Genomic DNA, 14,788 nt, shown 5'->3' with positions numbered 1-14,788 from the left:
CAGAGCACACTGATCTGCCTTTTTACTGCTAGACCTGTGTGCTGTGAGGAGCTAAGGCCTTAGTGTCCCCTTCCTTACCCAGGTTACTCACAAAATGGATTCCCAGCGGGAACTCGCAGAGGAACTGCGGCTTTACCAATCCACCCTTCTTCAGGATGGTCTAAAAGATCTCCTGGATGAGAAAAAATTCATCGATTGCACCCTAAAAGCAGGTGACAAAAGTCTTCCTTGCCACAGATTGATTTTGTCAGCTTGTAGTCCTTACTTCCGTGAGTATTTTTTATCTGAAATTGATGAGGCGAAAAAAAAGGAGGTAGTACTAGATAATGTGGATCCTGCTGTACTGGATTTAATCATTAAGTACCTATACTCTGCCAGTATTGATCTCAATGACGGAAATGTGCAAGATATTTTTGCATTGGCCAGCCGCTTTCAGATCCCCTCCGTGTTCACTGTCTGCGTTTCTTATCTTCAGAAAAGACTTGCTCCTGGTAACTGTCTAGCTATTCTAAGATTAGGACTTCTTCTTGACTGCCCGAGACTTGCCATCTCTGCCCGTGAATTTGTGTCTGATCGCTTTGTACAGATTTGTAAGGAAGAGGACTTCATGCAACTGTCTCCGCAGGAGCTGATCTCAGTCATTTCCAATGACAGCCTAAATGTAGAAAAGGAAGAAGCAGTATTTGAGGCAGTGATGAAATGGGTGCGAACAGACAAAGAAAATAGGGTTAAAAACCTTAGCGAAGTGTTTGATTGTATTCGTTTTCGCCTTATGACAGAAAAATATTTTAAAGATCATGTTGAAAAAGATGATATAATTAAAAGCAACCCAGAACTCCAGAAAAAAATCAAAATTCTCAAAGATGCCTTTGCAGGCAAACTCCCAGAACCTACCAAAAACACAGCGAAGGCTGGGGCTGGCGAGGTGAATGGTGATGTTGGCGATGAAGATTTACTTCCTGGTTACCTGAATGATATTCCCAGGCATGGAATGTTTGTCAAGGACCTCATCCTCCTGGTTAATGACACAGCTGCTGTGGCTTATGATCCCACGGAAAATGAATGCTACCTTACCGCGCTGGCTGAGCAGATCCCCAGAAATCATTCCAGCATCGTTACCCAACAAAATCAGGTATATGTGGTAGGAGGGCTGTATGTGGATGAAGAAAATAAAGCTCAGCCCCTACAGTCCTACTTCTTCCAGGTAAGAAAGGCTATCTTCACATATGCAGAGACATAAGGGAAGGATGTTAGTCACCATCTGGTTAGCTGATTGTGAATTACTTAGGCTCCTTGTACTGTATTCTGTCAATACTTGACGTCCTATTCCAGTCCCTTGCATTTTCATTAAGTACTGACATATTTAGATCAGTTAGCTGCTTGTTCATATTTAATAAACATTTTCATGAAGAATGAGGTTCTAATTCATGTACAAGTGGTGGCTCATGATTTTCTTTATGCTCTTTTACCTAAAATGTCATGTTTATAGTTGATTGTGACTGTAATCCTTTAAAGTCCAGTATTTTAGTAAAAACAAAATTTAATCTTGTATCCTCTTTCTGAAAAATAGGTATTTTCCAAAAATCAAAGTACTTTACAAAAAGTTATAATTGATCAGATTTTCTACCTTTTTCCAAGTGCTTGATTTGAAATTCTCAGAGGGAGCATTTCATCTCTTAATTGTGGTTTACTGCCTAAAATACAATTATATTGAAAGTGAAAAGAACTTGTATAAGTATTTTACATGCTTTGGATTACCTTTGAGGAAATACTATCTATACAAATGTCACTAGTTTGAATCGATTAATTGTATTTAGAAATTTTTATTTATGATAAATGATCAAATTTCTTTGGATCAGAGTTGTACTTAGACATTATTGCAACTTAATCTGTTTTATGAAACCATAGAAGTTTCCAAGAAGAGAGATCCTCCTAAACAAACTCTCTGTAGTTTGTTTGAAAGGCATTAGTTTCATGTTACCAACACATTATACTTTACCAGTTTATGAAGGAATCAGTGACTTTATCTTTAATACCAATACCAGTACTTTGTAGCTTACAGATAGTTCAAAAGGGTTTGTTTAGGTCATGGCTACTCATGGCCTGTAGTTTATGGGCCTTGAATTCGAAAGGCCAAAGATAAGTAAGTATAGAATGTCACACCACAGTCACTGAGCGATTTCAAATTGTGTGACATACCGAGCGTTTATAAAACACACTCTTTAACCATCTTCTACTAATCTCAAAAAAATGTAATACATTCAATCATGCTTCTTAATTTTCCAAATTCCATTAAAGGATGTTAACTATGAAATATAAAAATAACAATAAAAGCTGTAATCATAAGTATTTGAATGTGGGCCAGAAAACTTCCTAAGGGCTAGTTTTAAATTCAGATAAATTTCAGAAAGGGTAAAGTCAATTGAAAAGACAATAATATATCTAGGAAGTAAAAGCGACATTAAAATACAAATAACCTGGAAATCAGATCCGAAGAATACTTCTAGCCTCATCTTTAGTCCCTTCTATCCTATCGCTACCCTTGCTTTTATTGACATAGCCTCACATTTCTGGTTCAGGAAGCATGCTTGATGTTCCTTATAGCTACAAAAACAGTTATTCAAAGTTGAAAAGGTCAACTCCCTATTATTTCCTATGCCTTGCTCCTTTAAAAGGCACAAATAGTGAGACAAGGATAAAATAGTGAGCCAGGATAAAAACACCTGTGAAAGAGGATTATGACTCACGAGAAAATGTGTGAGAATTTCAGGTTTTGTATTTTCTGCTTTGTCACCTCTGTTTAAAATGTATTAAGTCAGGATTCATATGACCTTTGGTTGTATACTAGAATTAGATTATAATTTTTTTTACCTAGATAAAGAGAGGGTTTTTTCCCATAGAATTAACAGTTTCATCAAATCTTTGAACAGCGCCACATCTTAAGTATTCTGAGTCCAAACTCTAATTTTAGGGATGAGAAAACTGAAGCCAGAGAGGTTAAATAGCTTGACAACTCGTCTGTAAAAACACCTGGCAGGCAGTCTACTGTAGGAAGTGCCCTATCAGGGGTAGTATGGGAAGGTAGACAGTATTGGGTAGTGTGGGCAGTAAACCCTCTGATTTGGGATTATGATGGCTGCTGCTCCCATTGAAAAAAAGAAAAAAAAAAAAAACTATGAATTTATATAGCTTGCATTGAGTATCACTTAAAAGCTCTGTGAGCTTGGGCAAATTGTTTAGCCTTCCTGTGCCTGTTTTCTCCTCTCTGAATCAGGGATAACAAAAGAGAGGACTAAATTAGATTTCCTGCATAAAGCACCTAGTATGAAGCCTATCACAGAGTAAAAAGTCCTTTGCTGTTGTTTAGTCACTCAGTCATGTCCGACTCTTTTGTGACCCTGTGAACTGTAGCCCACCAGGCTCCTCTGTCCATGGGATTTCCCAGGCAAGAATACTGGAGTGGGCTGCCATTTCCTTCTCCAAGGGATCTTCCTGACCAAGGATTGAACCCACATCTCCTACATTGGCAGATGGATTCTTTGCCAGTGAGCCACCAGGGAATCCCAAAAAGTTGATAATTGTCATTATTATTGCTTCTATACTACCTACTGGTTTCTTGATAAAGGACTTTTTTCCAAAAATGAATACATTAGTGATCACCATCTGGATATACCACAGACTTGAATATCTGCATCTGTTCTTGGTATGCAGTTATTCTGGGTTTTTTTCCTTTTTCTTCTGCTACATAGAAATAGCACTAGAGAGAACAACAATCTCTGACTGCACTCCCTCAGAAAGCAGCATTTTTATGCCTTGGTGTCCTAAAATGCAAAGTGGAAAATCTTAAAATTACCAATAGTGCTAAAGCTGATGCCAGCCATATTAGAATCAATCACATATCCCAGAGCATGGGCTCTTGGAGGCTGTCTTAGGCTCACAGAATTCACAATAGCAAAAACAAGCAGAATTCCTTTCTAATTTAAATCAGAAAGAGAGAAAGAGTGGGAGGGAAGGAAAAGAGCATTTTAAATCACTCCCACCAAAACCTGGGAGGTTATAGGCTGTGACACCTGCCTGTATCTAAAGTAATAAAGTGAAGCATGGAGAATTTTAAAATGTTTAAGGAAAGAAGAAAAGATAATATCTAACGTCCCAGTTGTCTGTGAACTGAGCGACAGGTCCAGCTGTCCTGGGCACCAGCTTGGAGCTTGTTAAATATAGCTTGCGGGGGTCACTCATATACTGTGACCCTCCCTACAGTGACAATCTATTTCCCCAATGTCCTCGAAGTATTGATTTCCTTGCTCAACCTGAACAAGATAACGTGGGAAGAAAGTTTGACAAGAAATCTCACAGTTCTAACTAAACTCTGGTGACTCTGTTTTATTCTCGCTTTCCTTTTCCCAAGTTCTCCAGGTTTGAGTATTTTTAGCTATTTGGTAGACTGTGTAGATTTTCTCATTTTTCCTGGTAATTCAAAGGTAAAATATGATCCTTTCTGAGTTATAGTTTTAAATTTATGAGATCTTCTACTATCTCAATCAATTCTAAACAACAAAGTATAGCATATTTTTTGGTACACCTATATCAAGCTTCACAATTCCTCATATATATTTTTTTCTTTCAGCTTGATAATGTAGCATCTGAGTGGGTTGGACTCCCACCTCTGCCTTCAGCTAGGTGTCTCTTCGGTCTGGGAGAGATAGATGACAAAATCTATGTAGTTGCAGGCAAAGACCTTCAAACAGAGGCTTCTCTGGATACAGTATTATGCTATGATCCTGTGTAAGTTGGCATATTTTCATTTCCTAAGCATTCAGGTATATGAGTGTCTATAACAAAATCATAATTTTAGAACCTGAAATTTACTGAAAGCATATAAATTCTATCATCTTCTGATTTTAGGGCAGCCAAATGGAATGAAGTTAAAAAGCTTCCTATCAAAGTCTATGGCCATAGTGTGATTTCACATAAGGGGATGATATATTGTCTTGGAGGAAAGACAGATGATAAGTAAGTACCCTAAAATCTTATGGTTTATATCCAGGTGATTTTTTATTACAAGAGTTCCTTTCTGTTTATACTGGAATGATACTTGGTTCTCAACTATAACATTTTGGAAGCAAAATTTTAAAATAAAGTTTTGAAATGTTATTGGAGGATATTAATAATGACTTATGAAGGAAAACTGTATAAAATTATTAAACTGCTGAAGTCAGTTTGTATATGCTCAATATATTGCTAGGAATGAGCATAAGCTTTCTTACAGTGGAAAAGCAGCATTTAGGAGCATAATCAAGTCTTTTATTTGGCTAATTTATAATTATATTTTACTACATTAAAACCAGTGGACTTTTTAATGGATTTAGCCATAAGTATTGATAGATAAAAATTAAGCATATCTCTTTAATATAGCATTTAAAATATAGCTACTAAAACAATAGTATATAAAAAAATCATGGATTTTGTACTTTACATTCATAACAGAGAATTTAGATAGTTGAGTTTGAAACTGAAAAACATGGTGACTGAAAAGCAGGCGGCTCTTTCCTCAGCAATGTTTCACATATTTATTCCTGGACAAATGATATTCAAAATATTTAACAACTGGTCACAAACAGGCACTGATCAAACAGAAGAAATATACCTGGAATACTCAGTAGCACCCAGTCTCTTAGGAGAAAAAGAGGATATAACTTGATTTTTAGGTACTTCTCAAGGGGTAGGTAATTAGGAAAGAGATCTTACGGAAGAAGTGAGTTCAGAGTGCTCCAGAAGTCCGTTAAGCCAGTAGCCTGTTTGATAAAATGATGATTTTTGATTTCAATAATGATAACAAATTTCCTGCCCCTGAAAACTCTGCCTAATTTGGTTTGTATCACTTGCCCAGGTTAAAAGTTGTCCAGTCCTGGAAAGGAAGCTAGAATTAAGAATTTAAGGACTATTCTCTGTGTCTGTTTTTCCACTGCTGCCCTGCAAATAAATTCATCAGTACCATCTTTCTAGATTCCATATATATGCATCAGAATACGATATTTATATTTCTCTTTCTGACTTACTTCACTCTGTATAATAGGCTCTAGGTTTTGCAGGGCAGCAATGGAGAAACAGACATAGAGAACAGACCTATGGACACCGGGTAGGGGGAGGAGGAAGAGCGTGAGATGTATGGAGTAACATGGAAACTTACAATACCATATATAAAATAGAGAGTCAATAAGAATTTGCTGTATGACTCAGGGAACTCAAACAGGGGTTCTGTGACAATCTAGAAGGGTGGAATGGGGAGGGAGATGGGAAGGAAGTCCAGGAAGAAGGGGACATGGGTGTACCTATGGCTGATTCTTGTTGGTATTTGACAGAAAACAACAAAATTCTGTAAAGCAGTTATCCTGTAATTAAAAAATAAATAAAGTTGCAAAAAAAAAAAAAAGCAGGAGAGTAAAATATGGAAATGTGCTAGAATTAAAGAACTATATTCTAGATTTAAAAATTAATGGTATGATTCAATTAAAATGATATATATTATAGAATATGTGATTTTTAAAAGCAATGAGTTTTTATATAATCTATATTCAATGATAACATATTCTGAAATCTTGATATCCTCCTTAATGCCAGATATTCCCATTAAATAAACATTTAAAGGAAGGCCATATTATAAACACACTCAGTGCTAAATCTTATTTGGGGCATTTTTCCTCAGTAAATGGAATGGAAAATCTGTGTTAAGCAGTGTTTTGACTTTGCAAACATAGTGACCCTGCCAAATAATTTAAATTGTTTCCTTCAAGTAGTATTAGTAACTAGGAAATTGATATGTCAGTAAGAAGCATATGGTCTTGTCAGTAATATATTCATCTTGAGAATATGATTAACCAAGACAACATTGCTTGACAAATGCCAGAGTCAAGAACTTTGAAATGAGTCATTATCTAAAAGCAAGCACTGAAATATACTGGTTTTTGCCACTGAGTGGAGTTTTAAGATAATACTCATAGTCATATATTACAGGAAATGCTTCTACTCCAGAAATCTGGTCTTTTATAAAACTAGTGAAAAAAAAGTTGAGGTTTTGTTTTGTTGCTCTTTGCTTTACCAGATATATCCAGTTAATTGTTATTTGAAATTCAAACTCCCATCAGTAAATTATGGAATAAGAACCTAAGAAAGATAATTCAGATGGGTCCAGGTTTTTCTGGTAGCATTTAGCATGTAAAATTGTTCTTGTTACTCATCAGCTCAGATGACTAGTTGTCTAATCTTTAGTCCCAGATTTCTTAAAATGTATTGATATATTAGTGATAGAATAAAATGTAATGAACATTGAAAATAGGTACATTCACACCCAAGTATTTTTTACATTAACTGATTCTTAGGATATTCAGATAATGAAATGAATAAACACTTTTGTAACGGAGGCACAATAAAGAATTTATGAAATTTGTTAACTCTATTCATGTTTTCCATTTAACTTAGTAGCAGATAGGATTAAAATCTATGCTTCCTGGGCCTCTAGGCAATTGCCAAAAGTAAAGGATGCTACCTTCCAGTAGCATAATTGTTATAAAATAGTTTTTGGTTCTCGTATTATTGTCCTTTGCTTGGTGACATATGTTCAGATTAAGAATTTTTCTGATCCTCACTATATTACATATTTCAAATGAGAACCAAAGCTAAGTGATTAGTCAAGTTGTTTTTTTCAAAAAAGGAAAATTCTTAAAGGACCATTTTGTTGTGTTTTGTTTACAGAAAATGTACAAACAGAGTATTTGTCTACAACCCCAAAAAAGGAGATTGGAAAGATTTGGCTCCAATGAAGATCCCTCGTTCCATGTTTGGAGTGGCAGTCCATAAAGGCAAAATTGTGATTGCTGGAGGTGTCACTGAAGACGGTCTTTCAGCTTCAGTTGAAGCTTTTGACCTCAACACCAATAAGTAAGCTGTTACCTCTTACTATGGAATATGAATCACTGTATGCTTCAATTTCTAATTTGGACAAGGGGAGAGGAGGGCAGGGAGGCAGGGACTGAAGAGGAAGTGTCTTTGTCTGTATTTCTTTTGGTGTTATAGGCATGAAACACCTAACATTTTGATGCATTGTGTGTGTTTGTAATTTGGAATACATGACCCTCAAGTTAATGTTGGAGTAACCAATTTGCCCTCACTTGTTATTAATTTTGTGAATCTAGCCTTGCAAAGGTAATACTTCTGAATAATTACATACACAATAGTGGATATACATCTCTCTATAAGGTTATTTGATTTGGAATGTGTAGTTTCTTTAAATATTAAAAGACCTCCACTTAGTTTGTGATATTTGTAAAGGATGAATGCTTCAGATATTTGATTCTTTTGTGTTCTTTATAATTTTCTCTTTTTTTCACTTTTAAGATTGTATTGGCTTAAAGTTAATGTGAAGATACAGGACATATATTCTTTATATAGAATTAGTCCTTTTCAAGTTTTTGAGCTCATATATCTAGATGAGTATATAGTTTTTATGCTCCTAGTTTAGCAATAAAGAAAAAATTAGAACACTGTTATTACTTTTTTAAGGAACCAAGTATGCCTGATTACAAAATAGACTTTCAGTTCAGTTCAGTTCAGTCGCTCAGTCATGTCGGACTCTTTGCGACCCCATGGACTGCAGCACTCCAGTCCTCCCTGTCCATCACCAACTCCCACAGTCTACTCAGCCTCATGTCCATTGAGTCGGTGATGCCATCCAACCATCTCATCCTCTGTCGCCCCCTTCTACCCCCACCTTCAATCTTTCCCAGCATTAGGGTCTTTTCAAATGAGTCAGCTCTTCGTACCAGGTGGCCAAAGTATTGGAGTTTCAGCTTCACATCAGTCCTTCCAGTGAATACTCAGGACTGATCTCCTTTAGGATGGACTGGTTTGATTTCCTTGGAGTCCAAGGGACTCTCGAGAGTCTTCTCCAACACCACAGTTCAAAATAGACTTTCAGTTCAGTTCAGTCGCTCAGTCGTGTGTGACTCTTTGCGACCCCATGAATTGCAGCACGCCAGGCCTCCCTGTCCATCACCAACTCCCGGAGTTCACTCAGATTCACGTCCACCAAGTCAGTGATGTCATCCAGCCATCTCATCCTCTGTCGTCCCCTTCTCCTCCTGCCCCCAATCCCTCCCAGCATCAGAGTCTTTTCCAACGAGTCAACTCTTCGCATGAGGTGGCCAAAGTACTGGAGTTTCAGCTTCAGCATCATTCCTTCCAAAAAAATCCCAGGGCCGATCTCCTTCAGAATGGACTGGTTGGATCTCCTTGCAGTCCAAGTGACTCTCAAGAGTCTTCTCCAACACCACCATTCAAAAGCATCAATTCTTCAGTGCTCAGCCTTCTTCACAGACTTTAATTAATCTATAAATTACAAGGAAGTTTTATGGAATTGGATTTTTATGATCATTAAAAATCATGTTTTTAAAGACTATATAATATGGGTAAACACCCATAAGAAGTTAAAGCAGCAACATATAAAACTGTAAATACTCTATATTATTAGTTTTGTACATATGTATGCTGCTGCTGCTGCTGCTGCTAAGTCACTTCAGTCGTGTCGACTCTGTGCGACCCCATAGACGGCAGCCCACCAGGCTCCCCCGTCCCTGGGATTCTTCAGGCAAGAACACTGGAGTGGGTTGCCATTTCCTTCTCCAATGCATGAAAGTGAAAAGTGAAAGTGAAGTCGCTCAGTCGTGTCCGACCCTTAGTGACCCCATGGACTGCAGCCTACCAGGCTCCTCCATCCATGGGATTTTCCAGGCAAGATTACTGGAGTGGGTTGCCATTGCCTTCTCCTGTACATATGTATAGATGGATATTTAAATTTATATGCATTTTTAAATGACAAATATAGCAAAGTTTTGCTTATGATTATATTTGAAGGATAGGATCATGGGTGATAGTTGTTTTCTTCTATAACTTGTTTCTCCAGATTTTCTACAATGTACATATATTATTTCTTATAGTTAAACAGATGATATATTTAGAGAAAAACTATGAGGTCCACTTTTAATGCCGGAGTACTGGAAGAGAGCTACCAAAATGACTAACTCATTCTAGACTCTTGATACTTCCAACTAATTTGATTGATATTATCTTTAGTGGTCCTATTTCATACAGCCATTAACATTAAAAAGTTCCCATAAATCCTTTATTTAAAAGGATGAAGGATAAATTATTAAAAAGAAAATTTCCAACCCTAGTTTGTTAACTGTCCTCATATGTGCTCAGTCGTGTCCAACTCTTTGTGACCCCATGGACTGTAGCCCACCATGCTGCTCTGTCCATTGAATTTTCCAGGGAAGAATACTACAGTGCATTGCTATTTCCTCCTCCAGGGGACTCTTTCTGACCCAGGGATAGAAATTGTGTCTCCTGCATTGGCAGGTGGATTCTTTACCACTAGTGTAACTTGGTGAGCCCGAAACTATCCTTTTCACATGCTTTATTAACAAGGGTTTGGAGATTTCTTGGGACACCATGGAGCTCAAAGATTTTTAAAATTTGTATTAGCATTCAAATGAAACCCAACACAGTAGGGCCTAGGAACCCTAGAATTGCCCCCCCAATACTCCACTATTTATGGCACACAATTTGATAACCACTGTTGAAGGTGCTAACTGATGAAGGTGAAGTATTTTTGGATTGATATATTGAAGGCCTTAAAATCGCATCTGGTTAGATCTTTCAAATAAAGGACTATTTAGATATTTTCCAGTAGCAAATTTAATCTTCTAATTTTGGATGCCTATGCTACTCAAAATTTTTCACTATTTTTTTTATAGTTATTCAGTAAATACATTTGGCATTTTTTAAAAGTTTTACATTAACTATATCTTCAATGATTCCCAGGTGGGAAGTAATGACTGAATTTCCCCAAGAAAGAAGTTCCATCAGTTTGGTCAGCTTGGCTGGATCCCTGTATGCCATCGGTGGTTTTGCCATGATTCAGCTGGAATCTAAAGAATTTGCACCCACTGAAGTCAATGACATATGGAAGTAAGTTTTGCTCACTCCAGTTTTCTGAACTAAATATTAAGCCAAGTAAGACAAAACGGTTTTGAAGTACATAGGAAGCCAGACTTTCCCAAAATGTACAGTACTTTTTGGTGGTAAACACTCTTAGAACCTATTGAACTTTTTCACATTGCCACTTAATCAAGTACTGCTTCTAATTAGCTGTGAGCTTGGGAAAGAACTTACTGGGGCCTATATCTTAATCAATAATTAAGAGCTGGACAACTCATCCTTTAAGCTCCCTTCCAGTTTTAAAAGTGTAATGAATGCTCTAGGCATCCCATAGAGTAAAGCCTTCCAAACCACTTACCTTCCTCACACAGGGTACTTTATTTCCTAAGAGAACAGGGCTCTGAAGAAACATTTAACCTCTTGAGTTTTCCATGATTCATTCATTCTATTTTGAATCTAATTTAAATATGTTTCCAATTTTCAGAGTGTTCAGTTATAAAAGCTTTTTGAAAGAGAAGTGAAAAGCATTGACCTCTAAGATCGGTGCTGGGCAGGTCTCCCAAGTATGACACTTACAGGTGTTACTCAATTGAACTGTTTTACAGTTAAACTTAAAACGAATGTATTTATAAAGAAGGTGTGTGTGTGTGTTTTACCATAATTTCTAATGAAGTGAATAGCATATAGAGACCAGTGTATCCAGAGGTCTTGGGAGAAGAAGTGTAACTTGTATCATAAAAGAGAGACACATGGTAACACAGTTGAGGCAGGGCGTACAGTATGTAGATGTCTAGTCACTATCAGGTCCCCCCCATGTGTGGTCTTCAGCCTAGGCGTCATGCTTGCTGATCTAAGTTTATAGGAGGTAGATTTCAGTTGCCTGAGGTGAGCGTGAGTTCACGATATATTTTGTGGTTGTTCAGTCTCTAAGTCGCATCCAACTCTTTGTGACTCCATGGACTGCAGCACTCCAGGCTTCCCTGTCCATCACTGTCTTCCAGAGTTTGCTCAGATTCATGTCCATTGAGTTGGTTATGCTAACCATCTCATCCTCTGCCATCCTTTTCTCTTCCTCCCGTTTCCCAACATCAGGGTATTTTCAAATGAATCATCTCTTTGCATCAGGGTCAAAGTATTGGAGCTTCAGCTTCAGCATCAGTCCTTCCAAAGAATATTCAAGGTTGATTTCCTTTAGGGTTGAGTGGTTTGATCACCTTCCAGTCCAAGGGACTCTCAAGATTCTTCTCCAACACCACAGTTCAAAAGCATCAATTTTTTGGTGCTGAGCCTTCTTTATGGCCCAACTCTCACATCCACACATGATTACTGGAAAAACCATAGCTTTGGCTATACTCATCCAGAAACTGCCAAATTTATGCTTTAGATTTGCTTACAGATTTAAATTTATAAGTACAGTTTTGGAGGCATACCACTAAGCCTAAGAGAGAAAAATGGATAATATTTGTTCTATACCTGAACCAGTACATGCCTTTTTCCCAGCTGGTGAACTGGAAGGCTCAAAGGCTGGCAGCTTAACCAAACAATTATTTTGTGCATCAGACATCATTTCTCTATGTTATTGTAACAGTAACTAGCTGTGTAGAGGGCAAGAGAAAGTGGCTATAAAAGGAAGTTAACTATTACCACTTTCCCTTCAAAAAAGAGGGAAGAAGATAAAGAAACTGGAGATCCCCAGGGAGGAAAGACTCAGCAAGAGGGTGAGATGGGTAAACACTGGAAGCGGCAGAAAAAAAGGATGAAATAATGGAGGGCTGGAAAGGTTAGGGTTTTTGAAAAACAGGGATAATAATTCTTGCTTGGAAAACAAGAATAGGCAGTGATTCTCAACTCTAACATAGGCATCAGCTAATTTTTAAATTATTTTAAATCTCATTCACTCATCACAGAATGATTTGGGGGTATTTCCTATGTGCCAAGTATTGATAGCTTCTGGAGAAGGGAAGATACTAAAGTGAATAAAGTACACGTAACTTTGAGCTTGTTGAGGACATAAATATAAAAACATTAAAATAAGATGATAATTGTTATCATCAATGGATACCATACAAAGAACACCGTAAGAAATGAAGACAAAACAAACTCTGCTTCAGGAAGGCGAGAAGGGCTTCAGAGAGAAGGCAATGTTGAGGAATTTCTCATGCAGAGATGGCATTTCAAGCACCAGGCACCAGGCAAAGGAAAAGCACACAGGTCTCAAAGGGACTCAAGTTGTCTGTGTCTTCATGACCCTGAATATTCAGAGAGGGTGACCAGTTCTTACCTGAGGTCCAGTGCAAAGTCTAAGAGCAGCACTCGCACAGGACAGTAAAGGGGAAGAGCAATAGTTTCTTACAGAGTGACCCCTAGTGTCAGTGCCTTGCATCACACTGGTGTATGGCTACAGCTGAAATCAGAATCAAGGTGACTTCATTGTCTCTGCTCTTCCCAGTTCTTACTCTTTGCTGACCTGGATTCATGGGGACCAGCCATCTTTAGCAGTCCAGAGGTGAAGGATTAATTGCCTGTTACTTATCATCACTGGACAGTCTTTGATTCCCAGAGAAGGTTTAACTGCCTAAGCATCCAGATCAAATACCGTGGCAATAACTTGGGTATATGCTCAGAGAATGCACATTTTTGGAGGAATTCAAGGGTTAGTCTAAGAGTCAGGTGCATCCTCCTCTGGGTAAGATCAAATGGGGTTTTCTCAGAGAAATATTTAATACCAGGAGATCTATAGAACTGTCTACTTTAAAACAACTTATTACATTCTTTTTCTCCATCAGGTATGAAGACGATAAAAAAGAATGGGCTGGGATGCTGAAGGAAATACGTTATGCTTCAGGAGCTAGTTGCCTAGCAACACGGTTAAATCTCTTCAAACTGTCTAAGCTATAAACAAGAAGGTGAAAAAATATAATAGATAGGGAGGTGGTCTGTTTGGATAATAGGGCCTTAATTTATTGTTTTTAAAAAGCCTATACAGAGATTCCATGTAGAAATTATCTACTTTGTTATTGTCTAAGAGATTAGCAGTGGGCATCAAAACCTCAAAGTTACTGAATTTTCAATGTAACAATCAGAGCTTAAAAAAATAATAAATGTTAAACTGAACAGATTATTTCTCTTGTTAATCTGTCTCAATCAATTATAAAGGAGCTTCCTAAATTTGAGTTTATTAATCCTTTCATTTGCATTGTTAAGGTGCCTTTACACTCCTTTTTCTATTACACATGAAACTGGAGAATGAAATATGTACATTTACATTAAAAAAATTTTTAAATAGCAAAAACCTTTCCTCATGCTTCAAGATATTACAAGAACCCTGTGAAGTATATTAAAGATTATATGCTGTGAGAAGACTTTGGAAACGGAATAAATGGATTTCATTTGAAAGGGAAAAGTCTCTAAGCAAAAATAGTCAAATTCAAGTTTTCTTTTCTCCCCTTTCTTTTTGCAACACTGGTATATTGTGATTTAAATCAAATTTTAAAATTTTAAATTAAAAACCAGTAAATCACAGTCTTCAAGTCCTTAACTGCAGTATCTGTAGGTTGGGAGGCAACTTTAGGAAAAGGATTGATTCCTTAATTGCTGGGGCAGAATTTGGGGCCAGCAGGTGGTATGGAGAAAGGTGTGTATTCATTGCTTTGAGTTTTATCTATAAAGAGCTACCTATTTGCAAATTTCTGATAGAAAGAAGGATGACTGTATTATTCTATTTTCTGGGATGTAAAACCCTACATTCAAATTGTTTGTTCTTAGCATACATAGTAAGATGACATCTCAGTCT

At 37.2% G+C, this 14,788-nt stretch overlaps 1 protein-coding gene across 1 annotated transcript; it reads left to right on the top strand.

Moving 5' to 3' along the window:
* Positions 1 to 94: 94 nt before the first annotated feature.
* KLHL41 (kelch like family member 41) lies at positions 95 to 13,893 on the top strand. The gene is made up of 6 exons (XM_068969262.1): positions 95 to 1,204; positions 4,628 to 4,785; positions 4,906 to 5,013; positions 7,753 to 7,938; positions 10,879 to 11,025; positions 13,782 to 13,893. Exons 1-6 carry the CDS (start codon positions 95 to 97, stop codon positions 13,891 to 13,893), a joined length of 1,821 nt encoding a protein of 606 aa, XP_068825363.1.
* The last annotated feature ends 895 nt before the right edge of the window (positions 13,894 to 14,788 follow it).

This window comes from Capricornis sumatraensis, chromosome 3 (genome assembly GCF_032405125.1).
Source record: "Capricornis sumatraensis isolate serow.1 chromosome 3, serow.2, whole genome shotgun sequence".
Taxonomy (NCBI): Eukaryota; Metazoa; Chordata; class Mammalia; order Artiodactyla; family Bovidae; genus Capricornis; species Capricornis sumatraensis.
This window is presented reverse-complemented; position numbering and strand designations above follow the sequence as displayed.

Coding starts and splice junctions, on each gene's coding strand:
- KLHL41 (XM_068969262.1), top strand. CDS start 95: ATGGATTCCCAGCGGGAACTCGCAGAGGAACTGCGGCTTTACCAATCC. Junction 4,786..4,905: donor GTATTATGCTATGATCCTGT/GTAAGTTGGCAT, acceptor TTCTGATTTTAG/GGCAGCCAAATGGAATGAAG. Junction 11,026..13,781: donor GAAGTCAATGACATATGGAA/GTAAGTTTTGCT, acceptor TTTCTCCATCAG/GTATGAAGACGATAAAAAAG.